This window comes from Aethalodelphis obliquidens, unplaced genomic scaffold, assembly GCF_003676395.1.
Source record: "Aethalodelphis obliquidens isolate GAN/ISIS:26980383/991018 unplaced genomic scaffold, ASM367639v1 scaffold48, whole genome shotgun sequence".
Taxonomy (NCBI): Eukaryota; Metazoa; Chordata; class Mammalia; order Artiodactyla; family Delphinidae; genus Aethalodelphis; species Aethalodelphis obliquidens.
In genome coordinates this window covers 11713897-11740597 of record NW_020837992.1, presented here as the reverse complement: position 1 = coordinate 11740597, position 26701 = coordinate 11713897, and the positions used below count along the sequence as shown (strand labels likewise).

The window sequence follows — 26701 nt, the reverse complement described above, 5'->3', positions numbered from 1 at the left end:
ACACAATAAGTGAAAATTGAAACTCAGTAGATGGGTTTGCCATAGTTTGGAGACAGTTGAAGAGAGGGAATTGGTAAACTAAATAGGTCAGTAGAAAGTATCCAGGCTCAAATACAGAGAACAAAAAATGAAATAAAATATAGAATTAAAGCATAAGGAATATCTGGGCAAAATTTAAATAAAACACTGGGGAAGAGAAGGAGATTGGGGCAGAAGTAATATTTGAAGAGATAATGGCTGAGAATTTTCTGTAACTGATAAAAATGCTGTGTTATTAACTTAAGGATAAATACAAAAAATACTAATATTGTGCATATTGCAGTAAAACTGCTGAAAACTAAAGACAAAGAAAAAAAATCCTAAAAGCATCCAGAGGAAAAACAATATATTCAACAAAGCAAAAGACTGAAAGTAAATTCCTCACCAGAACAGATAGAAGCCATAAGATAACAGAATGACATTTTTGAAGTGCTGAAATAAAATAACTGTCAAAATTATTCTGAAGAAGTTGAAAAAAGTTAGAGGACTTATATTACCTGATGTCAAGGTTTATTATAAAACTCTGATAATTAAGACAGTGTGGAATTGGTGCTAGCTTAAATGAATAAACCAGAAAGTCTGGAAGTCCAGAAACAGACGTTTATGACTACTTGATTAACAAAATGTTTATATTGTAGTATTAGGGTTAAAGACAGCATTTCCAATAAATGACGCCGAGTTTACTGTTTTTATATATATATATATATATATATAAGTACATATATATACGTACTTATATATTTATATAAAGAATCTTCACACCTATCTCACACTTTACACAGAAATTAATTCTAATTGCATTTTAGATATAAAGGTAAACAGTAAAGCAAAGGAGATTTTTTGGAGAAGTCAGTGCAGACAATTTTATGACATTGGAATAGCTAAAGTTTTCTTAAACAAAAGGAAAAAAAGCATGAATCATAAGGAAACAGGTGGATACACTGGACTATATTAAAATTAGGCATTTCTTTTTATCAAAAATATCATAAAAGTGGTGAAAAGATAAACCTCAGATTGGGAAAATATATTTGTAATATATGTGTCTGTCAAAGGACTCATATCCAGAATATGTAAAGCACTCTATAAATCAATTAAAAAACAGGCAATCTAACAGAAAAAAAAAATGGACAAAAGACTTGAGTATGCCTTTCACTCAAGAGACTATCCAATAAAACACATAAAGAAATATACAACCTCATATAGTCATCCAAGATGTGTGAATTAAATCCATACTGAGATACCGTTACATATTCACCAGATGTTTAAATTACAAAACTGACTATTAACATGTTAAGAATGATTGCTGCCATGTAAATATTAACATCAGGGTGTACAATAGCATAATAATTCCATGTCCAAGTAATTCCATTCTTAGGAATTTCACAACAGAAACGTAAACATGTGTGCAACAAATGCCATGTACAAGAATGTTCATAGCAGCACCATTAGTAATAGCCCAAACTAGAAACAATCCATATGTCCACTAAAATGGATAAATGTTTTATGGAATGCTCATACAGTGAAACAGTTTACATTAATAATTAATGAATGTGTTATTCTGCACATGCCAACATGGATGAATCTTACAAACTTAATGGTGAGCAGAATAAGCCAGACCCGGGAGTATATACGATTCTTGGTTCTATTTATATAAAGATAAAAAACAGGTAGAAATATTATTTGGTGGTAGAAGGTAGGGTAGTGGTCACCCTTCTGGAGGGAGGTGAGGAAGGCCTCTGGAGTGCTGGCAATGTTCTATATCTTGATCTGGGTGGTGGTATCCTGGGTGAGTTCATTTTATGAAAATTCAACAAACTGTATGGTTACAATCATCTGATTTTTCTGCATGTATCTTATCCTTCAATAAAAATGTTACATTCAGGAAAGAACTAAACTGTTATTGAAATTCATACGTTTATAGTGAGGCTAACCATCACTTTCCTAGGGTTTATACCAGCAGCTCTGCTGGCATAGGGCAGGGATAGTGAAGAAGTTGGCAATCATAAAACATTTAAGTTTTTCAGCCTTTATGTTTAAAAGCTTTAAGTTCACCGTGTAATTATCATTATCACTAAATCATAAACATTTAAAGGAGTGATCACATTGGAAAATAGTATTCAGAGGCATTCTTTCAACAAATTATCATTTAATTTTGGGTCTTACTATGGCATGCTTACTTTGGTGATAATGAAGCAGAACACTTGAATATCAGTCCATCACCTTGAATAGATTGCTAACTCACGCACCCACACATACTTTATTCTTGGTTTTGTTTTCATGTGGTCACTTGAAAATGTATTTAATGGCTTAAGAGAAACAGACGTGAATTACTGGATTGTGCTGAATATAGTCCATGGGCAGAATATCCACGACGAAGTATGTTGACTTCTCAATGCCGAAACGTTTCTACTTTTCTGTGGGTGTTATTATACCATTGTTCTGTATTTGATTGTCATAATATACTTTAAATCCCGTTTTTCAAACTTGTGTGCATAAATATCGTTCTGGTCAAGTTGTTAAAAATGCAGATTTCCAAGCCCTCGCAGAAGACTGAAAATGCAAGGTGTCTACATTTTTAACACTCCAGATGATACTGTGAAGATACTCTAGTGGACTGTGTTTTGGAAAACACTGCTTTATGCTCACCATCAGTGGACCATAGCTATTCAGAATAGGATATTTTGACTGTGGATTTGGGAGGACTTTTCCTTTGGGTTTTGTTTTTGCTGTATATTACATGAATTGTAACAGGTTATGGGTCATCTTTATTTGAAGCAAAGGGTTTAAGTTGCTACTGAGCAAAATGGATATGAGAAAGCAAATGGAGCATATTTAAAATCGAACTTGGAGTTTAGAAGCTGCCACCAGCTCCTGTGATGAATCATATAATATATTACTCAGACAAAGCCAAAATGACAGATGGACCTGTTATGACTTTAGGCGGGCACTCCTTCAACTACTGAAATTTATAAGGAGTTTTATAACCCGGGAACTCTGAAGCTATTTGTGGTGCCTGTAGTTTCATGTCTACACGCATCAGCTCTGTATCCCACACCCCCAACGTTTTTGTTAGTCAAGATTTAGATAAAAGGGTAAGATGTAAGTCTTTACCCACACATTATATCTTTACCTTACCACCTGTTTTCGCTGGAGCTAATCAAGGGGAAGCTGAATCAGTGACTCAACACCCAGTTACCCTATAGGCATTAATTCCCAAAGGCATGAAATAAGTACAAAGGCGAGAAAAAAAAAATTCTTTTCCTGTGTTTGACTTTTTTTTTTTTCCCCTCAATGCATTTCTAGGAACTTCTCTAAAGCATCGGGCTAAGTTTTGCTGTCAAAATGGACTGCTTCCCCCTTTCAAAGGTTCCACGCGCTACCATGCCAATGAAGATTATAGATATGTTTTAAAAAAAACTGAGCAGAGATATGTGATTATCTTAATCCAATTTTAAAATAGCTTCTTAAAACTTCTTTTCATCCTGTGGTGTCTACCACTGCTACAGCTGTTTCTTAACTTGCAAAGATTAGCAATGATGCAGATTGCAGTATCACAGTTTACAGCTGTCAGTGGTTTCCCACTGTTTAGCACGCTTTGGTGTCTCATTAATGAAGCAAGAGGAGAAACTAGAAAAACCACCAGTCTTGAGAAAAATTTTAGAGTATTGACTTTTTTTAAAGTAAAAATAAGAATCTAAAATGACAGCTTTGAACTGGATTCCAAATTTTAAAAGAAGTCTGTTGATGTTTTGACATATAAACATAGGGTTGGCATCTTGCTGTATGGTAATTTCTTTATTATTTTGTCAGTTAGAATTTGGAAAAGCATATGACCCACCGAGAGTGCAAAATGGCTGAGAAGATGGTAATATCGCTGGTTGACTTATACCACTTCAGTTTGCTGCATTCTGTCCCTATCTGGTTCCTCCCAAGGAACTTTACTTTCTACTTTCTCTTTCTTGTTTGACCCAAGAAAACCTGTCCTTCCTCTTGTTCAAAGATTCAAATGAAGATTAAGCCTCAAAAGGCCATTTCTCCACCTACAACTTGACTTTATGTGTGTGTAATAACCTGGGTGACTGAGTTATTAGTCATTGGTGGAGTGTATCTGCTTGTCTTCCATTTACTCTTGCCTCTAAAATTAGACTATTAGCATTTGACTCACTTCCATATTTCAAATCTGCACTTTTGTGTTTGGCTCCCTATCCAAGCCAAGCCAAACTGCTTTTTTTTTTTTCTTTTTTTGACACAATTAAAAAAGGCTGTGTATTCATAAACTTGCAGCAAGTGAACCTATTTGCTGTGTTTTGGCAAGACTTCCAAGGTGTTAGAAGAGCGAGTGTAAGTGCTATAGATTAAAAAGAGGAATTCCTGAGAAAATCAGTGATCTGCAAGCGTTCTATTAAGGTGAGATTTTTGGAAATGATCTTTGGTCCTTAGATACATTTGGTAGTCTTTGGATGCAAAGGTATAAACAAGCAAGTTAGAATATTTCAATAGAGGAAGGATTGTTCTGAGTTAGAGGCAAGGGCTTTTTGTGGTGGGCCATTTTTTGGAACAAGTAGGAGTCCATGGGATGCTTTTTTGTGCAAACTGTCATAATGGTCCTTAAAGGGGTGGTTCCCAGGGCAGGCAGTTCCTCAGAACAAAAAAATTCCAGCTTCCACACTCACCAGCTGTGTGATCCAAGTCAAGTAACATAGATGTGCTGGCCAAACTGCTTCTTGATGGGCAGTTCCTGGCATAGTAGGCATCCAAATATTTGTTGAATGAATGAATGATGTTTACCATCTGCATGCTTCTCCTTCCTGGCACACTTTTTGTTTTCTAGATTAGCTTTTGCTTGGTTTGTGTTTTCTAATATTTGGGGGAAAACATATAAAAAAGCATTAACCCCATAAGAAAGAACCAGGCTTATGAGATGAGGAAGGGCTACATTTTTATTTTTCTACATTTAATGTGAAGTACCATTGAATATTCTCTTTAAAAGCACATATCTACCTCCATTCAAAAAAGGAAAAATATTTTCTTTATAGTCTTCTACTACCTGATATTCTAAACATGTAGTTATATTTGTGGTTTGCAACCCTGAGTACTGGAGACGTGGCAGAAACATGGTTAAGGAAAAGGAACAGTCATCTCTTGGTTGAGAAGTGAATTGAGTCCCCTTGTAGCATGTCCTTCTCTTCTTTGGCCCATTTCCTCTTGCCATCCTTCCTGCCAAGTCTTTTGTTTTCTAATTTGTCTTCCATGGTCCCATTGAGAGAGAAAAGCATTGAGTTAGAAATTGCTATATGTAAATGTATCAAACCAACACATTGTATAGCTTACACTTACATGATGTTATATATCAATTATATCTCAATATGAAGAAATAAATAAATGAAATGGGAATAACTAGCTATTTCCTCCTAAAATAAAATATCAAAAGTGTGAACAGAACATGACCTACATCAGATCAACTAGAATAATTGTTGAAAAATGCAGATCCCTAGTCCCATTACAGATCTCCTGATTATGGGTCTTATGGGATGTGGGTCAAGGGTCTGTATTTTTAATCAGAACCCTAGGCATTTATCTTTTTTCTTCTCTTTTCTTCTCTTTCCTTTCCTTTTCTTTTTTCTTTCTTTCCCCCTTCCTTCCTTCCTTCCTTTCTTTCTTGTAGGTTTATTTAGAGAGATACGCATTCCATAGACACAATGAGGTCTGTCTCAAAAGGTGAGAAGGGCCTTGGAGGAAAACACACTCCACAGACAGAGTGTGGGCCATCTCAGAAGGCGAGAGGCCCTGAAATGTGTGGTGGTTAATTTTCCCTAGGCATTTACCTTGCACTCTCACTTTTGAGACTGCCCTGCCCTTGACCAATGATGCATAAGCTGCAAGTGGAAAAATTAACTAAAAGACAATCCCAAATGCTAATACCTCATTTGTAGATTTTCCCACTTAACAATAAAAAAGCCCACTTAAAAAATCTGATGACCACATAGAAGAGCTGTGAAGGACATTGATTACATTATTTGACCATAACTACTGTGAAAGGACAAAGTATATTTTTTAAATTATTTTTTTAAAAACTATTCTTTGAAAGACAATCATTTAAGAACTATTATTTTTGCTTTTCCTTTGTTTTCAATTTTTGTATCTTTTTTTATGAACCTCTGCACCTCTCTCTTCCTCTTTCTCTTTCCATCCTTACCCCTTCCCTGTTCTTTTCTTCCTGCTTATCGCCCTTCCTCTTCTTCTCCAAAGCTCTTTTCCACCTCCTCTTTCCATAACAAGCCATACCTATGATCACATCTTTAGCACTTAGGAGCATGATGTCATTGAGAGGATGATTTTTGCAGTCCCATCTTGCTCTGATACTTACTAGCTGTGTGATATTGGACAGATTGCTTAACATCTCTCAGTTCTTGTTGCCTCAACACTAAAAGTACTTACCTTATAGTGCTCTTGTGAGATTAGAATGAGACTCATGTATGTGAAGTGCTCAACAGAGATCCTATCAGGCATCACTTGATGGTTGGTTTTTGTGGTTATGAGTTGTAATGGCCACATGGGAAAGGATGAGTTAAAGAGAAAAGTCGAGTCCTTAAGTGAGGAGACCTTAAATATTGTGATAGTTGTTAGGTTCTGAAGATATAAAGATGAGTAAGACTTGGTTCCTAACCTCAAGTTGTTGACAGTCTTGCAGGAAAAGATAGATAGATGTGTAGTTTCCTTTATAAAATATAGTATGTGCAATGCTGTCAGATGAAGGATTCAAAGGAGCCATTAAAAGGGAGTGAAGCAAGTCAGAAAGAGAAAAACAGATACTGTATGCTAAAGCGCATATATGGAATCTTAAAAAAAAAAAAAGATACTGATGAACCTAGTTGCAGGGCAGGAATAAAGAGTAGACATAGAGAATGGACTCGATGACATGGGGTGGGAGGGCGAAGCTGGGGCAAAGTGAGAGTAGTATCGACATATATACACTACCGAATGTAAAATAGTTAGCTGGTGGGAAGCAGCAGCATAGCGCAGGGAGATCAGCTTGGTGCTTTACAATGACCTAGAGGGGTGGGATAGGGAGGATGGGAGGGAGACGCAAGAGGGAGGGGATATCGGGACATGTGTATGCATATGGCTGATTCGCTTTGTTGTGCAACAGAAACTAACATGGTATTGTGAAGAAATTATACTCAAGTAAAGATCTATTAACAGAAAAAGGGGGAGTAATCAATATTTCCACATTCAGGGTCAGTTGCCTTGTTGTTAAGTATATGTATAGTGGGAGGAAATTTAAATAGTTCCATTATTTGCAGTTGTTCCTTTCTATTTAAAATGGCACCCAGACAGTATGGTACTGGCACAAAAACAGAAAGATAGATCAATGGAACAGGATAGAAAGCCCAGAGATAAACCCATGCACATATGGTCACCTTATCTTTGATAAAGGAGGCAAGAATATACAATGGAGTAAAGACAGTCTCTTCAATAAGTAGTGCTGGGAAAACTGGACAGCTACATGTAAAGGAATGAAATTAGAACACTCCCTAACACCACACACAAAAATAAACTCAAAATGGATTAAAGACCTAAATGTAAGGCCAGACACTATCAAACTCTTAGAGGAAAACATAGGCAGAACACTCCATGACATAAATCATAGCAAGATCCTTTTTGACCTACCTCCTACAGAAATGGAAATAAAAACAAAAATAAACAAATGGGATCTAATGAAACTTCAAAGCTTTTGCACAGCAAAGGAAACCATAAACAAGATGAAAAGACAACCCTCAGTTTGGGAGAAAATATTTGCAAATGAAGCAACTGACAAAGGATTAATCTCCAAAATTTACAAGCAGCTTATGCAGCTCAATATCAAAAAAACAAACAACCCAATCCAAAAATGGGCAGAAGACCTAAATAGACATTTCTCCAAAGAAGATATACAGATTGCCAACAAACACATGAAAGAATGCTCAACATCATTAATCATTAGAGAAATGCAAATCAAAACTACAATGAGATATCATCTCACACTGGTCAGAATGGCCATCATCAAAAAATCTAGAAACAATAAATGCTGGAGAGGGTGTGGAGAAAAGGGAACCCTCTTGCACTGTTGGTGGGAATGTAAACTGATACAGCCACTATGGAGAACAGTATGGAGGTTCCTGAAAAAACTAAAAATAGAACTAACATATGACCCTGCAATCCCACTACTGGGCATATACACTAAGGAAACCATAATTCAAGAAGAGTCATGTACCAAAATGTTCATTACAGCTCTATTTACAATAGCCAGGACATGGAAGCAACTTAAGTGTCCATCAACAGATGAATGGATAAAGAAGATGTGGCACATATATACAGTGGAATATTACTCAGCCATAAAAAGAAATGAAATTGAGTTATTTGTAGTGAGGTGGATGGACCTAGAGTCTGTCATACAGAGTGAAGTAAGTCAGAATGAAAAAGACAAATACCGTATGCTAACACATATATATGGAATTTAAGAAGAAAAAAAAATGTCATGAAGAACCTAGGGGTAAGACAGGAATAAAGACACAGACCTACTGGAGAACGGACTTGAGGATATGGGGAGGGGGAAGGGTGAGCTGTGACAGGGCAAGAGAGAGTCATGGACATATATACACTACCAAACGTAAAATAGATAGCTAGTGGGAAGCAGCCGCATAGCATAGGGAGATCAGCTCGGTGCTTTGTGACCACCTAGAGGTGTGGGATAGAGAGGGTGGGAGGGAGGGATACGCAAGAGGGAAGAGATATGGGAACATATGTATATGTATAACTGATTCACTTTGTTATAAAACAGAAACTAACACACCATTGTAAAGCAATTATACTCCAATAAAGATGTTTAAAATAAATAATAAATAAAATGGCACCCATATCATGCCCTCAGGGGGTCTTTATGTGTAACAGAAAAAGCTGTCACTTCCTTGAGATGCCCACTTCAATCTTATTGAATACCACCATAATAAATAGAGAAATATATTTTGGCTACTAATGTAAATGCCTCCCTTTAGAGTTCTTCAGTGCACAACCTGTACAACCATATAAGGCAGCCTTATAACTACAAGCAATACTTATGCCACACCAACTTTCATTATTTTGTTTGGCAAATAACATAGTAGGTTAATTTTTTTTCTAATATAAACAATCATGATGATCCTGAACTCATGATCTTGTTGCCATCGTAGTCCTGGGGTGAAGGTTACGCTGTGGTTAGCTGAGTGAGATTGTTATCATTGTCTAGCAGTTGGACTGAGTTGTTGATTGCAGTGACCGTGCCCTCTAGGTAGACAGAGGAATTTTGTATAAAGTACCAAATAAATGATTCCCTCTCACAGGACTGTTGGGAAGTGCAGGGACATAATATGTAAACAGTATATAACCTATGACGTTCTTCTATTATATATCATTTTGTCTCAGACATTTTGAATATGTTATTGCAGATTCATTGAAAATAATCTGATAACACATATTAATTAAAACAAATTAGGAATTAATCACATTTTTGCCCCCTTCTCATTTGTGTTTACTGTCTATAGTTGACACTCCAGACCCCTATGTGGAACTTTTCATCTCCTCAACCCCTGACAGCAGGAAGAGAACGAAACACTTCAATAATGACATAAACCCTGTGTGGAATGAGACCTTTGAATTTATTTTGGATCCTAATCAGGACAATGTTTTGGAGGTAAGTGAGTCATTTGGGGACAGTGAGATGGCCATCATCATGTTGAGGTTGATGCTTGAGTTTGTCCCCTCACTGCCTTCATTCTTCTCAGTTTGATGTAGTTGGAGTCCAGCTGTGCAGTATATGGTAGATGAGCTTCTAGCTACTGCACATCAAGCTATGTGCGTGTCCAGTGGGAAATACAGGAGTTAGGTGGGGCTGGGAAGAATCTGTTATCCTCCTCATGTGCTTTGGAGAAAATATTTGTTCTGTTAGAAAGAGGAGGATCCAAGTACAATAGAATAAAAATATTGTCAATTGATTAGGACTTTAAAATAAATTAACTTTATTAGCTTAAAGTTCAAATAATTAGCTTTAAAATAAGTTCACATAGATCTTTTCCAAAATAGTTGCATAGATTTTCTACATTAATTTCTTTCTCATATTCCAAAAATAGCATTTCCCCAGAGAGGGGATAAAGTTTCATTTTTCAAAGTATGATAATGTCAATCAGGAAAGTGAAAAATTAATTATTATGTTAGAAGCAAATGTGGCATTCAGAAACAAAAGACAAAGTATTGTTACCAGTTGAATATTGAGGATTTCAAATGACTGTTAAATATCACTTGAGAATTTTCATTTTTTAAGTGTGATGGAGATTATTGATATAATTTCCAAAGATTCCAGAAAAATTTGATACCTCTGCTCTACCTTTTACTCTCTATAGATCACGTTGATGGATGCCAATTACGTCATGGATGAAACGCTCGGGACAGCAATATTTCCCATATCTTCTATGAAAGTGGGAGAGAAGAAAGAGGTTCCTTTTATTTTCAACCAAGTAAGCAGCACAATGAATTATTTTTCAACCTTACGTCAGATAAAATCTATTTAACCTGGAAAGTTGGAGTTTAATGTTTGGAAATCCTTCCTTCGCTTCCTTCCTAGTCTGTCTTCCTTCCTTTCTTTCTTTCTTTCTTTCTCTTCTTTCTTTCTTTCTTAAGTTTGCTGCATTTCTGAAATTTCAATAATTTATTTAAGATTAATAAAACCCTAGAGAAATTATTTATACAGAGCAAACACTGGATTCTGAATTTTACAGGAAACTAGTGTAGTAGTTTATAGCGAGAAATGTAAGCAACCGGTAGACCAGGATTCAGAAAGCTGGTTAATGTATTAATTTCTTCTTTTGGGGAACAGCTTGGTGTTTTTGTTCCTTGGGATGATTTTCAAATCTCTCCCCTCACCCACATCTCCTTATCCCTTAACTCCTACCTCCTTTCCTAACTGTTAGCATCCCATATGACCTCTTCCTGAACCCCCATGATAATTACGTGTTGTTCATTGGGACCGAATCATTTAAACTGTTCAAACTCAAATCCTGGTCAGGAAACTGGAATACTGGTTATGCATGCCTAATTACAGACCTAATACATATTTTATATTTATTCCATGAGTATATACCTATTTAGAAACTGACTTAAGCCCAAAGGACCCTGACCAGTTCATGTAATCAGAGTGACCCAGTTGCCTTGAGGACACTCCAGTCACATACTCCCTGCTGATACCTTTAGCTGCTCCAGGAAGCATGTCTTCTATATGTTTTCTACCCAGAGCTAAGAGATACACTGCCCACATTTCTGTTTACCTCTTTTAAAGTTATTTCATTCATTCTTCTTTCAAACGTTTATTGGAGTCTACCAACCATTGTGTTGTGTTCAAGGCACATAAAGAAGAATATGGTACAGGAAGCTCTTCCCTCGATTATCTTCATCTGGGGTGGAGGAGAGGTAGGGTTTGGAAAAGGAAATGAATGTAGGGAGATCCATTTGATGAAAAGAAACCACTACACAGTAAGATAAGTATCAATGAGGTGTGTTCAGAGTGCAGGGGGAAGACAGAATAAAGAAAGATTATGTTGTGAGAGGAGGCCAGAGATGGCTCCATGTCAGTAGATGATTTTGAGCAGGTCCAACAGTGAACATAGTGGTTAATACCTTGTCATTTGAAGCCAGGTTGTTTGGTGTTTAAATCCCAGCTCTGTTTCTTACCATTTGTTTCATCCTGGGGAAATCACTTAGTTCCTCTGAATCTCAATTTGCTCATCTGTAAAGTGGAGATTATATCTCATAGGAGAATCATTATGATTACATGAGTTAGTTATATTTATATATAATATATCCATACAATTATAGATTATAATGTATATTACATTTAAATACATTTAGATATCATTAATTATGATTTATATAATTTTATATAAACTATGATTATATATTACTTAGTTTATTAAGTATATAACATTACATATAAAATATATAACAATAATTGATTCTAGTAATATATATAATACTCACATAGATGTATCTGTACATACATATAATGCTTATTGCCTGGTACATATTAAGCAGTATATAAATGTTTGTGAAGAATAGAATTTCAGTAGGCAGAGAAGCAGTTATGAGCATTCTAGTTTCTAGGAGAAACTGCAAAGGCATGGAGTTTTGAAAGAATAAAACAAGCTGGGGCATGACAAGTTACATGGCTTGGCAAGTATGTGGGTGAGCAGTGGGATAGAGAGTTAGAAGTGGCTAAATGTTATAACATCCGCAGACCTTACCTATGGCATGTTGCTAGGATTGGTTCTCAATAAACCCTTGTTGAGGGCTTCATAAGCACAATTGGCCTTTCTGAAATATAATGCTTTTTTTCTGCCCTTCAGTCTATGACACAAAGACTGATTTTAAGAGAAGATACTGTAGGAAAACATGCATTTCCTCTCCTACTGTCATTTCCTATGCTTAGGTGTGTAACCCTGGGGCTCTAAAAAAGGCTTTCTACATTCCTGAATTTAAAGTAGCTTACATATTTTCTTTAGTGTGCTTGAGAAAACAGTTGGCCAACAGCTTTCTTTCATTAAACTGTTTTCAAGAGTCCTTTGTAGTTTTCATCTGAATGACAATTCTTTGAGTTGGTGACCTGTGATGGTAGTGGGAGAAAAGTAAATGCATAATGGCTGGTTGGGGAGAACCCCCATTTGTCCCCCAGACCATGTGGCGTGTCCTAAGCAAGCCATCCAGCCCCTCCTCATCCCTGAATCCCCGTCTTTCAGAGGAGGACTGTCTTTTGTCTACAGTGTTCACGGAGGTTATAAGAGAAAACAAGTTGCGAGGGAATCATGTGGGAGAGGAGATTTATAAACAGTTCTTGGAGATGGTTAAGGCAATCTGATATAATAAAAAGACCATTTGAGTTTGGCAAAGGAAGAACTTATGCTTCAAGCCAAGACATTATTAACAAAAACTCCTTCAAAATTTTGTCGTCCAAAAGTTCATACTGAGTCAACATAGAGGGATTTCTGTGGCCAGGAGCCAGCTGGAGAAAGAACAGGAGACTCCAAGTGGAGATTGCCAGATTCCCAGGGTCCTGCTCTACCCACTCAGGGTAGAAACTGGGAACCGGGAGACCTGGGCTCTCATTTTGTCTGTTACTAACCTCCCTCTAGAGGGTTTGAGTTGTCATTCTTTCTCTCTGAGTCTTATTTGCTTCATCTCTAAAAGAAGGTTTCCATTAACTTTTGGGGGGGAGGTGTACTGGGAAGCATGTGGAATCTTAGATCCCAGACCAGGGACAGTGGAAGTGCACAGTCTTAACCACTGGACCACTAAGGTAGTCCCTCCATTAACTTATTTCTAAATACTTTTTAATTTATAAAATTCTGTGCTCTAGAAAGAATATCTTATTTTTCACTTGACTATTTTTACCCAGAAGTTTTCAATGCTTCCCATTTTACAAATATGGAAAAACATGATAGTGTATTAAAAAATCTATATTATGCAGTTTTATAGTACTGACCTATCCATAGATTATTTTTTAATATGAGAATTTGAGCCTTTATTGTGTACCTAAAACTTCGATTAATATTAAGAAAGCTATTAAAAGTTTCATTTTCAAGGAACTAATAGTCTGTTTGGAAAGGAGTAGGCATTCACGAATAAGCTGATGAGTAATATAATAAGCAGTCTCATGAGGCATCTATTCATTGATTTACTTACTTAGGAGTTACTTATTAAACACTGAGTGTGTTCCAGGCAGTATTCTAGGTGATGGGCAAACAGCAGAGGACATGGTGGACGATGGTTCCCAGGGAGCTTGCATGCTGATGGGGAAAGTAAATAGGCAACAGGAAGCAAAAGGATAATCCACACAGTATCGGCTAGTGATAAATACTATGAAAAAAATAAAATAGAGGGATGTGATAGAGAACAGTTGGTGGGCAAGTGAGTTTATATAGTCAAAAAAGGCCTTTCTAAGGTATTATATTTTGCTTCAAATTTTATTATCAAAATTTTCAAGCATATACAAAGTTGAAATATTTCTACATTGGATACCCATGTAACTGCTACCTAGATTCTACAATTAACATTTTATTCTACTTGCTTTTCACATATCTTTCTATCTGTCCGTCCATCAAACCATTTCGATACATTATTTATTTATTTGTTTGTTTGTTTGTTTGTCTTTGTGGCCATGCCATTTGGTGTGTGGGATCTTAGTGCCTCAACCAGGGATGGAACCTGGGCCCTCTGCAGTGAAACTGTGGAGTCCTAACCACTGGACCGCCAGGGAATTCCCCATCTTGATACATTGAAACACAAACTGCAGACAATAGTATGCTTCATCCCTAAAGACTTCAGCATATCATCAACTAGAGTTCATCATTTACGAATTTATAATTGTAAGTGCTAAATAAATTGTGTAGACAATGTATACAATGAGAGTTACAAGAAGGAATTATTCATCCATGCATTCATTTCACAAATAACTATTGAGCACTTACTGTGTGTCAGACAGTCTTTAGGCACTACCTGTTCAGAAATAAATAAAACACACAGGAATCCCTACCCTCCTGGAACTTATATTCTACTTAGCAAGATAAATAAGCAAAGGATGCCTGTGTTGGATAGTGATAGAGATAAGTGCTAAATAAACCAAGGAAGGAGGAGAGGAGAGTGTGCGTCTGTTTGTGAAGAGGGTTGCAAATGCAGTTCCAAAACTGTGGCTGAGAAAAGCATCTCTGATGATACCTGAGGGGAGAAGCCACTCTGAGTAGGAAGGTCCTGAAGCAGAAGTTTGCCTGGCTTGTTGAGTAACAGCAAGGAGGAGAGCATGGCTGGAACACAGAGAGTAGTAGGGAGAGTAGTAAGAGATGAGGGTGGGGCATGGGGTTACCGTGGACCATTGTGGGTTACAGTGGTTATCCATGGTATGGGCTTGTTCCTAAAGGAAGGATGTGGTTGGATCACTAAAGGGGTGGAAGGCCATTCTGGTGGAGAGAACAGCCTGAGCCCTTGCTCACAGTTCTGGGACTAGAAAAGACAAGCATGCTCAGGAAATGGTGTCTAGACAAGTGCCAGGGGACCAGAGCATTTGTACGTGAAGGAAGAACAGGTACATGGGGATCAAACTTTAGCAGAGCCCAGATTCAGGAAGTTGGATTTAGATATTATCTTATTGACAGCAGTGAGTCATGGAAGATTTCTGACCAGGTAATGGGGAATTTAGAGCAAACAGCATTTGGCTTTTTCCTCAGAAGTATTACTAAACCGAAAGTTGGTAGGTAAAGATAAAGAATGTTTGATATTAAAAATAAGAAGGCTGATGCAGCTTTAGCAGGCTACCTCTGTCGAAAGTGGCCGGTATGAGGAATACGGGGTGACTTGAACCAAGTGTAGCATTAGCTTTAATGCGTCAGTAAGAGTGGAATGGAATGATTGCTTAGTGGCAGTGAGGATCGACTAAAGTTGGAAAGCAGGAATTTTTTCAGCTTTTCCTGAGACTATGATTTATCATTCAACTCAATTTCAGAATGCTCTCTCTCTCTTTTTTAAATTTTTATTTATTTTTTTAAGGAGAAAGCCAATTTGGGTCCACAGTTTTGTTTCCCAGCTAACATTTATAAAATCCAGGTTAGGTTGTGCTTGTTGGAATCATAAGTTTAGAGAATGTCAGAGTTGTCATTTGAGAGAAACTGGTGGGACGTGCAGCTTGTGACCCCAGGCTCCGAGTCAGACAGCCACCGTCTGGGTTGGAATCATGATTCGACTACTTATTCACTGTGTGATGTCAGACAAGTTATTTTTTTTCTCTTCACCTTGCATGCCCCTTTGTGAAACAGAGCTGTATATATATCATACCTACCTCTAAAGGTTGTGGTTATGGTTAAATGTGTTAATACATGGAGAGTTTTAGAACAGTGCCTGGCCCAGTACACAGTAAATAAATATTAGATATTCTCATTTAATTATACTGGCCAGATTGAACTGTTTGTCAAGTGCTTCATGAAACTGACTTAACTGACTATTACACTTACTTATTTGTTTGAACTTACTGATTGAAACGAACTTATTTATATACGGGTAGAGCCTATAAATTTAGTAATCATCGTTTCAACACAGTTCAAAATCAAGAATGCTCTAGTCACCCATTACTGGCTTTGGGTTGCAATATCCCATTTTAAAGCAGAAAGAGTTTCTTCCAAATTTAGTGTGTTTTGTGTAAACAAAGTAGCCCACTTCAAGAAAATCGTGAACATGCTAAGATTTGGAAGTAAGACAGGGAAAAATTACACTTCTTTATTCTCTAGATGAATCTTTATCTTGGCCAATATTCTGAGAAGGTAGCCTCTGATTTTCCACTGTGTCGTGTTTTAAGTTGACGTATTTATTTAGAAGTTAGTGTTATTGTTTAAAAATAGCCATGTCTCACGGTTTCTGTGGTATCTAATTTTGGCTGAATGCTTTCTTTGATTTTTGCTCATTCCTGATTGCAACTTGAAAACGAATGAGAGAGTTCTATAGAAGAGATTGTGACAAAACTTTTAAAAACTGGCAGTTTTGATGGTGAGTCAGTATCAGGATGATTTCACTGGAAAACCATGTATTGATGTGTGAAGACAAAGACTACAATTTAGCAAAGTGAATGAGACCAAGCAGATTTTGGAGGGAAAACAAGAGAAATATATCATTTTGTGAGAAATTTGGGAGATCTTTGGCTAAGATGTGAATGCCATTACATTGATGCAGGGCAGAGTTCAGACGAAGGTCAAACAATTCCTGGCTTTATGAGAGAATGCATTTTTATTTTGGAACACTAGCAATGGAAACTTAAGTGAGTCTGTTTTCATAATTCTACAGTTTATAACTTTTAAATTACAGGGCATTTTAGAGTGCTCTTGTATCCTTGGGGTCTTCTTCTGGACCTAAGCTGCATCAGGGACTAGAACACTTTCAGCCTATTTACTGTTGTTACCCAGCCTGACACACATCAGACACTTCCTTCTTTTTTTTTTTTTTTTTTGCGGTACGCGGGCCCCTCCCCGCTGTGGCCTCTCCCGTTGTGGAGCACAGGCTCTGGACGCGCAGGCTCAGCGGCCATGGCTCACGGGCCCAGCCGCTCCGCCGCATGTGGGATCTTTCCGGACTGGGGCACGAACCCGTGTCCCCTGCATCGGCAGGCGGACTCCCAACCACTGTGCCACCAGGGAAGCCCAGACACTTTCATTTCTGAATGCACTTATGGGAAATATAGAAAATCTGAGAAGTGCTCAGACGGGCATAATGAAAGTAAATGAAGTTTAAAAAAGAGAAAAACAAGAATGTGAGAGATTTCCATTTGGAGAAAAAAAGATAGTGTTTTGGCTCGGTACTAGTGCTCTAGGAAATCTGGTTTATTGTATAATAGCTGATGATTACACAACTCTTTCTGAATTTCCAGTGTCCACATAAAGAAAAGGGACCTTAAATTAAGAGCAAAGAGATTGTTGTCAAATAAAAGGAAGAAAACTCTGTGTGATAGAGTGAAACATGGCTACAGGGAAAATAGTGTGCTTTTTAATCTTTCAAATCTTTTAAGACTGTCTGGGTTATCTGGGGAGACACAATTATCCTGAATTCTTGGGTGATGGATTATATGATTCCTGGTAATAAATGCTAAATTAATTAAGAAATTAGATATATTAACTAGACTTACTGTGGTGATCATTTTGCATTATACACAAATATTGAATCATTATGTTACATACCTGAAACTAATATGTTATATGGCAATTATATCTCAGTCAAAAAAATGTTAGTTTTTAGTGTTATCAAAAAGTCACATGTGTTTAAAAAGATGATTTTAGCAGTGTATCATTCAATTTTAAACATGCAAAATTTATTTACATGTGACCTTGTTTGTATTGGTGGGATTGTAACTTCTACTCTGCACTTGAATTGCCTATTTGTTAGATCCACATATGATTACTTCTTCATAGGATGAAGTTACAGTTTATGGAAACATGATTTTTTGCAAAAGTTGCCCTTTTTTTGGATATAATTTTATTTGCTATCTTGCATAGGTCAGGTAAATACAGGTAAAGCAAAAAATATTATGTAATTCTCTTGAAAGATATAAATGATTATTGAATCAACATGGTAATAAGTTGCTCTTTGCTTCTACCAAGGCGGGGAAAAAAGAGTTAATTGGGGCTTCCCTGGTGGCGCAGTGGTTGAGAGTCCGCCTGCTGATGCAGGGGACACAGGTTCGTGCCCCGGTCCGGGAAGATCCCACATGCCACGGAGCGGCTGGGCCCGTGAGCCATGACCGCTGGCCCTGTGCGTCCGGAGCCTGTGCTCTGCAACGGGAGAGTCCACAACAGTGAGAGGCCCATGTACTGCAAAAAAAAAAAAAAAGAGTAAATTGACTCAGTAGGGATCAGAATTCAAAATAAAGGTTTATTGAAAGTGAAGTTTGTAAATACTGGAGTATTTTAGTAAGAGAAGGCATGGCATATTAGATGAGCTCTTTACTAATAGGATAGATTTTCAAGTTAAAAATTATTTGACTGTGTGCATCTTTTGGAAATAATTTTAACACTTAAACACTTTATTTATTCATTTATTTATTTTGTGGTGCGTGGACCTCTCACTGTTGTGGCCTCTCCCGTTGCGGAGCACAGGCTCCGGACGCACAGGCTCAGTGGCCATGGCTCACGGGCCCAGCCGCTCCACGGCATGTGGGATCTTCCGGGACCGGGGCATGAACCCCTGTCCCCTGCATTGGCAGGCGGACTCTCAACCACTGCACCACCAGGGAAGCCCGGAAATAATAATTTTAAATGACTTCCTTAATGCCAGGCACTATGCTTGTTGCATTAGCTTTATTATTTCAAAATGACCCTGGGCCTGGGAAGTTTGCAAGAGAATTCGTGGGTTAGATACTTTTAAAATTATTTTTAAGTCTGAAATGACTTTTTAAAAAATAGTTTCTCTCCTATAGTTCCCCTCCCCTGCCCCAACTGAACATCTCCCATTGTAAGCATCTAAAATTGCTTTCCACTGTGGAATTCAAAAAAGAGATTGTTGTTTCCCCCCAAGAACATACAATGAGTACAGCCTGCTTCTCACATTAATAATTCCTAGAAGAGGTGGAGCTCTCTTCATTGTCCTTGTTCCTGGCTAAGTATTATGGGGTGGGGGAGACCCAGGGGAATTTGGTCGCCTTTCCTTCTAATTGCCTTGATAATACAAGCCACCTGGAAGAGTGTGATGCAGAGATGCTTCATGGAGTGTGTGGGAAGGAGTCTACAATAATTGTTTAATGCCTCACAGGAAGCACATATTTTTGTGGCACTTTTATATGAATGACGTGTTCCAGGTGAAAGACGCAGAGAGATTGTGAGTGTCCATCTTCATAGCATGTCTGAACATAGTGCATCAAGAGGGAAAATTTTAAATTTCCTCCAGGTTGTGAGTGGTCCACTTGGGCAACACATGGAAGTAAGGATCAGAATCCATGTGACAAGAAACATGGCAGCACCTTCTATAACACTCCGAATGGTGGAAAAATCCTGTTTTCTCTTCTCTCATCCTGCTTTCATTTAAAGAGTCTTAGCAGTCTGTCTAGGATCACGGATGTCTCAGCCAAGAAATGTTGCAGATGGACGTAGAAGGGATATTCTTATGGAGAAGACAAATATGAACATAAACATAGCGCAGCTAATTTTCCTTTTGTTAAATTGTTGGGACAAGTAGTCATGAGATATATTCAGGCATCAGATTTTTTTCTTTTCTTTTTTTTGGCTGTGCTGCACAGCTTGTGGGATCTTAGTTCCCCGACCAGGGATTGAACCCATACCCTCAGAAGGGAAAGCACAGAGTCCTAACCACTGGATTGCCAGGGAATTCCAAGGCATCAAATATTTTAAAATGTAAAATGTTTAGGGATCTGCCAGTTGAGAAGCCAGCTTTTTCCCCAAACATTTTCTGTCATGAGATGGCACATGGGAATAGGAAGCCCATTCCAGCTTTGAATCTTGCCATTTGTTAGACTGGAAACTAAATATTGAGCTCAAACTCAGCTCAAACTTCATATTGAGCTGTATTCTTGTTCTTTTAATTTCCATTCTTCCTTGGTGCTTTTGCCCTTTGGCGATAAAAACCGTAAATCTAGTCTCATTTTAATAGCAGCTTTCATGTATTTCTTTAAAACAAGCAGACTGTGTTTTACCCATGTCTCATTTTTCTAACTAAATATCTGAAGAAGTGACCTCATTCAATATAAAATGTTTTCCAAGCCCACTTTGGGAAAGACTCCATTTGAAAGTGGAAATGGGGATGTGCTGGGATGTGGTCTGAGCCGTGCTTTCATTGATAGAATGCACAGCAATTACATTAATTGTTTAGAACCCAATTGTCTTTTTGACTTAAAACTGAACTACAGTACATCGGGGCATGTATAATTCCATTTGTACTAGGATTCTTGATTATTTTATTAACTTCAAAGCAATATTTCTATTCATAGAATTCCACACATAGGAACTGCTGTCTGGGTGGGACCAGCCCATGATTTTATCGCTAGTAGCAATGAAAATTTTTTTAAATTTAATTTAATTTTTTATACAGCAGGTTCTTATTTGTTATCTATTTTATACACATCAGTGTATACATGTCAATTCCAACCTCCCAATTCATCCCATCACGAACCCCCACACTTGCCTTCCCCCCTTGGTGTCCATACGTTTCTTCTCTACATCTGTGTCTCTATTTCTGCCTTGCAAACAGTTTCATCTGCACCATTTTTCTGGATTCCACATATATGTGTTAATGTATGATACTTGTTTTTCTTTTTCTGACTTACTTCACTCTGTATGACAAGTCCAACCACAGCTCTACAAATGACCCAATTTCGTTCCTTTTTATGGCTGAGTAATATTCCATTGTATATAAGTACCACATCTTCTTATCCATTTGTCTGTCAATGGGCATTTAAGTTGCTTCCATGACCTGGCTATTGTAAATAGTGCTGCAAAGAACATTGGGGTGCATGTATCTTTTTGAATTATGGTTTTCTCTGGGTATATGCCCAGTAGTGGGATTGTTGTGTCATATGATAATTATATTTTTAGTTTTTCAAGGAACCTCCATACCATTCTCCATAGTGCCGGTATCAACTTACATTCCCACCAAACAGTGCAAGAGGGTTCCCTTTTTCCACACCCTCTCCAGCATTTGCTGTCTGTAGATTTTTTGATGATGCCCATTCTAACCAGTGTGAGGTGATACCTCATTGTAGTTTTGATTTGCATATCTCTAATAATTAGTGATGTTGAGCAGCTTTTCATGTGCCTCTTGGACATCTGTATGTCTTGTTTGCAGAAGTGTCCATTTAGGTCTTCTGCCCATTTTTTTCATTGGGTTGTTTGTTTTTTTTTAATATTGAGCTCCATGAGATGTTTATATATTTTGGAGATTAATCCTTCATCCATTGATTAATTTGCAAATATTTTCTCCCAGTCTGAGGGCTGTCTTTTCGTCTTGTTTATGGTTTCCTTTGCTGTGCAAAAGCTTTCAATTTTCATTAGGTCCTGTATGCTTATTTTTGTTTTTATTTCCATTACTCTAGGAGGTGGGTCACAAAAGATCTTGCTGTGATGTATGTCAGAGTGTTCTTCCTATGTTTTCCTCTAAGAGTTTTATAGTGTCTGGTCTTACATTTAGGTCTTTAATCCATTTTGAGTTTATTTTTGTGTAAGCTGTTACGGAGTGTTCTAATTTCATTCTTTCATGTGTAGCTGCCCAGTTTTCCCAGCACCACTTATTGAAGAGACTGTCTTTTCTCCTTTGTATATCCTTGCCTCCTTTGTCATAGATTAATTGACCATAGGTGTGTGGGTTTATCTTTGGGTTTTCTATCCTGTTCCATTCATCTATATTTCTGTTATTGTGCCAGTACCATATTGTCTTGATTACTGTAGCTTTGTAGTATAGTCTGAAGTCAGGGAGCCTGATTCCTCCAGCTACGTTTTTTCCCCCTCAAGATTGCTTTGGCTATTCGGGGTCTTTTGTGTCTCCATACAAATTTTAAGATTTTTTGTTCTAGTTCTGTAAAAAATGCCATTGGTAATTTGATAGGGATTGCATTGAATTGGTTGATTGCTTTGGGTAGTATAGTCATTTTCACAATATTGATTCTTCCAATCCAAGAACATGGTATAGCTCTCCATCTGTTTGTGTCATCTATGATTTCTTTCATCAGTGTCTTAGTTTTCTGAGTACAGATCTTTTACCTCCTTAGGTAGGTTTATTTCTAGATATTTTATTCATTTTGTTGCAGTGGTAAATGGGAGTGTTTCCTTAATTTCTCTTTCTGATCTTTCATTGTTAGTGTATAGGAATGCAAGAGATTTCTGTGCATTAATTTTGTATCCTGCAACTTTATCAAATTCATTGATAAGCTCTAGTAGTTTTCTGGTGGCATCTTTAGGATTCTCTATGTATAGTATCATATCATCTGTAAACAGTGACAGTTTTACTTCTACTTTTCCAATTTGTATTCCTTTTATTACTTTTTCTTCTCTAATTACTGTAACTAGGACTTCCAAAACTATGTTGAATAATGGTGATGAGTGTCAACATCCTTGTCTCATTCCTGATCTTATAGGAAATGCATTCTGTTTTTCACCATGGAAAAGGATGTTTGCTGTGGGTTTGTCATATATGGCCTTTATTATGTTGAGGTAGGTTCCCTCTGTGCCCACTTGCAGGAGAATTTTTATCATAAATGGGTGTTGAATTTTGTCAAAAGCTTTTTCTGCATCTATTGAGATGATCATATGGTTTTTATTCTTCAATATATTAATATGGTGTATCACATTGATTAATTTGTATATATTGAAGAATCCTTGCATCCCTGGGATAAATTCCACTTGATCATGGTGTATGATCCTTTAAATGTGTTGTTGGATTCTGTTTGCTAGTATTTTGTTGAGGAGTTTTTGCATCTATATTCATCAGTGATATCGGTCTGTAATTATCTTTCTTTGTAGTATCTTTGTCTGGCTTTGGTATCAGGGTGATGGTGACCTTGTAGAATGAGTTTAGGAGTGTTCTTTCCTCTGCAATTTTTGGAAGAGCTTGAGAAGGATGGGTGTTAGCTATTCTCTAAATGTTTGATAGAATTCCCCTGTGAAGCCATCTGGTCCTGGGCTTTTGTTTGTTGGAAGAGTTTTAATCCCAGTTTCAATTTCATTACTTTTGATTGGTCTGTTCATATTTTCTATTTCTCCTGGTTCAGTCTTAGGAGGTTATACCTTTCAAAGAATTTGTCCATTTCTTCCAGGTTGTCCAATTTATTGGCATAGAGTCACTTGTAGTAGTCTCCTAGGATGCTTTGTATTTCTGTGGTGTCCATTGTAACTTCTACTTTTTCCTTTCTAATTTATTGATTTGAGTCCTCTCCCTCTTTTTCTTGATGAGTTTGGCTAAAGGTTTATCAATTTTGTTTATCTCTTCAAAGAAACACCTTTTAGTTTTATTGATCTATTGCTTTCTTTGTTTCTATTTCATTTATTTCTGCTCTGAGCTTTATGATTTCTTTCCTTCTACTAACTTTGGGTTTTGTTTGTTCTTCTTTGTCTAGTTCCTTAAGGTGTAAGGTTAGATTGTTTATTTGTGATTTTTCTTGTTTCTTGAGGTAGGATTGTGTTGCTATAAACTTCCCTCTTAGAACTGCTTTTGCTGCATCCCATAGGTTTTGGATTGTCGTGTTTTCATTGTCATTTGTCTGTAGGTATGTTTTGACTTCCTCTTTGATTTCTTCAGTGATCTATTGGTTGTTTAGTAACATATTGTTTAGCCTCCATGTGTTTGTGCTTTTTACGTTTTTTTCCCTGTAATTGATTTCTAATTTCATAGTGTTGTGGTCAGATGAGATGCTTGATTTGATTTCAGTTTTCTTAAATTTACCACAGGTTGATTTGTGACCCAAGATGTGATCTATCCTGGAGAATGTTCCATGTGCACTTGAGACGAAACTGTAATCTGTAGTTTTCGGATGGAATGTCCTATAAATATCAGTTAAATGTATCTGGTCTATTGTGTCATTTAAAGCTTGTGTTTCCTTGTTAATTTTCTGTCTGGTGAACTGTGCATTGGTGTAAGCGAGTTGTTAAAGTCCCCCACTATTATTATGTTACTGTCTGTTTCATCTTTTAGAGCTGTTAGCATTTGCCTTATGTATTGAGGCACTCTTATGTTGGGTGCATATATATTTATAATTGTTATATCTTCTTCTTGGATCCCTTGGTCATTACGTAGTGTCCTTCCTTGTCTCTTGTAACATTCTTTACTTTAAAGTCTATTTATCTGATATGAGTATTGCTACTAGAGCTTTCTTTTGATTTCCAATTGCATGGAATATCTTTTTCCATCCCTTCACTTTCAGTCTGTATGTGTCCCTAGGTCTGAAGTGGGTCTCTTCTAGGCAGCATATACATGGGTCTTGTTTTTGTATCCATTCAGCAAGCCTGTGTCTTTTAGTTGGAGCATTTAATCCATTCATATTTAAGGTGATTATTGATATGTGTGTTCCTGTTACCATTTTCTTAATTGTTTTGGGTTTGTTTTTGTAGGTCCCCTTCTTCTCTTGTGTTTCCCACTTAGAGAAGTTCCTTTAGCATTTGTTGTAGAGCTGGTTTGGTGGTGCTGAATTCTTTTAGCTTTTACTTGTCTGTAAAGCTTTTGATTTCTCCATCAAATCTGACTGAGATCCTTGCTGGGTAGAGTAATCTTGGTTGTAGGTTCTTCCCTTTCATCACTTTAAATATATCATGCCACTCCCTTCTGGCTTGTAGAGTTTCTGCTGAGAAATCAGCTGTTAACCTTATGGGAGTTCCCTTGTATGTTATTTGTCATTTTCCCCTTGTTGCTTTTAATAATTTTTCTTTGTTTTTAATTCTTGTCAATGTGATTACTATGTGTCTCCACCTGTTTCTGCTTGGGTTTATCCTCCCTGGGACTCTCTGTGCTTCCTGGACTTGGGTGGCTATTTCCTTTCCCATGTTAGGGAAGTTTTCGACTATAAAATCTTCAAATATTTTCCCAGGCCGTTTTTCTCTCTCTTCTTCTCTGGGACCCCTATAATGTGAACATTGGTGCATTTAATGTTGTCCCAGATGTCTCTTAGTCTGTTTTCATTTCTTTTCATTCTTTTTTCTTTATTCTGTTCCATGGCAGTGATTTCCACCATTCTATCTTCCTGGTCAGCTATCCATTCTTCTGCCTCAGTTATTCCACTATTGATTCCATCTAGTGTATTTTTCATTTCAGTTATTGTATTGTTCATCTCTGTTTGTTTCTTCTTTAATTCTTCTAAGTGTTTTTTCTTTAATCCTTCTAGGTCTTTATTAAACATTTCTTGTATTTTCTCAGTCTTTGCCTCCATTCTTTTTCTGAGGTTTGGATCATCTTCACTATCATTATTCTGAATTCTTTTTCTGGAAGGTTGCCTAGCTCCACTTCATTTAGTTGTTTTTCTGGGGTTGTATCTTGTTCTTTCATCTGGTACATAGTCCTCTACCTTTTCATTTTGTCTTTCTGTGAATGCGGTTTTTGTTCCACAGGCTGTAGTAATGTAGTTCTTCTTTCTGCTGTCTGCTCTCTGGAGGATGAGACTATCTAAGAGGCTTGTGCAAACTTCCTGATGGGAGGGACTGGTGGTAGGTAGAGCTGGGTGTTGTTCTGGTGGGCAGAGCTCAGTAAAACTTTAATCTGCTTTTCTGCTGATGCATGGAGTGAGTTCCCTCTCTGTTAGTTGTTTGGTTTGAGGCAACTCAGTTCTGGAGGCTATAGGCTCTTTGTTGGGGCAAATGTTGGACTCCAGGAGGGCTCATGCCAAGGAGTACTTCCCAGAACTTCTGCTGCCAGTGTCCTTGTCTCCACGGTGAGCCAGAGACACCCCCCACCTCTGCAGGAGACCCTCCAACACTAGTAGGTAGCTCTGGTTCAGTCTCCTATGGAGTTACTGCTCCTTCCCCCTGGGTCCTGATGCACACAGTACTTTGTGTTTGCCCTCCAAGAGTGGAGTCTCTGTTTCCTCCAGTCCTGTAGACATCCTGCAATCAAATCCAATGAGCCTTCAAAGTCTGATTCTCTGGGAATTCCTCCTCCTGTTTCCATACCCCCAGGTTGGGAAACCTGATGTGGGGCTCAGACCCTTCACTCCAGTGGGTGGACTTCTGTGGTATAAGTGTTCTCCAGTTTGTGAGTCACCCACCCAGTGGTTATGGGATTTGATTTTACTCTGATTGCACCCCTCTTACCACAATGAGACGTCATTGTGGCTTCTCCATTGTCTTTGGATGTGGGGTATCTTTTTTGTTGAGTTCCAATGTCTTCCTGTCAGTGATTGTTAAGCAGTTAGTTGGGATTCTGGTGCTCTTGCAAGAGGGAGTGAGCACACATCGTTCTACTCCGCCTTCTTGAACCAATCTCCCAATGAGATATTTCTTGACAGGAAAAGATGCCTGATGTGCTCCCGCTCCACACACACATGCACAATAATTCAATGGATACTTATTGATTGTATGTTGTATGCCAAATACTGTGCAATGAACATGTAATAGAGACCTATTTAAGACAGAGCTTACGATTTAGT

The 26701-nt window shown here is 37.5% G+C and overlaps 1 protein-coding gene across 6 annotated transcripts in view; it reads left to right on the top strand.

Moving 5' to 3' along the window:
• The window catches only part of PLA2G4A (phospholipase A2 group IVA), a 193912-nt gene that overhangs the window by 95300 nt on the left and 71911 nt on the right, over positions 1 to 26701 (top strand). For all 6 annotated transcript variants that reach the window (XR_003427981.1, XM_027082990.1, XM_027082989.1 and 3 more), the window contains exons 4-5: positions 9600 to 9748; positions 10455 to 10568. Coding sequence is in view for 5 of the 6 variants with exons in the window: in XM_027082990.1 (XP_026938791.1) it covers positions 9600 to 9748; positions 10455 to 10568 (263 nt within the window). In the remaining variant the exon portion in view is untranslated. The remainder of the gene's footprint in view (positions 1 to 9599; positions 9749 to 10454; positions 10569 to 26701) is intronic.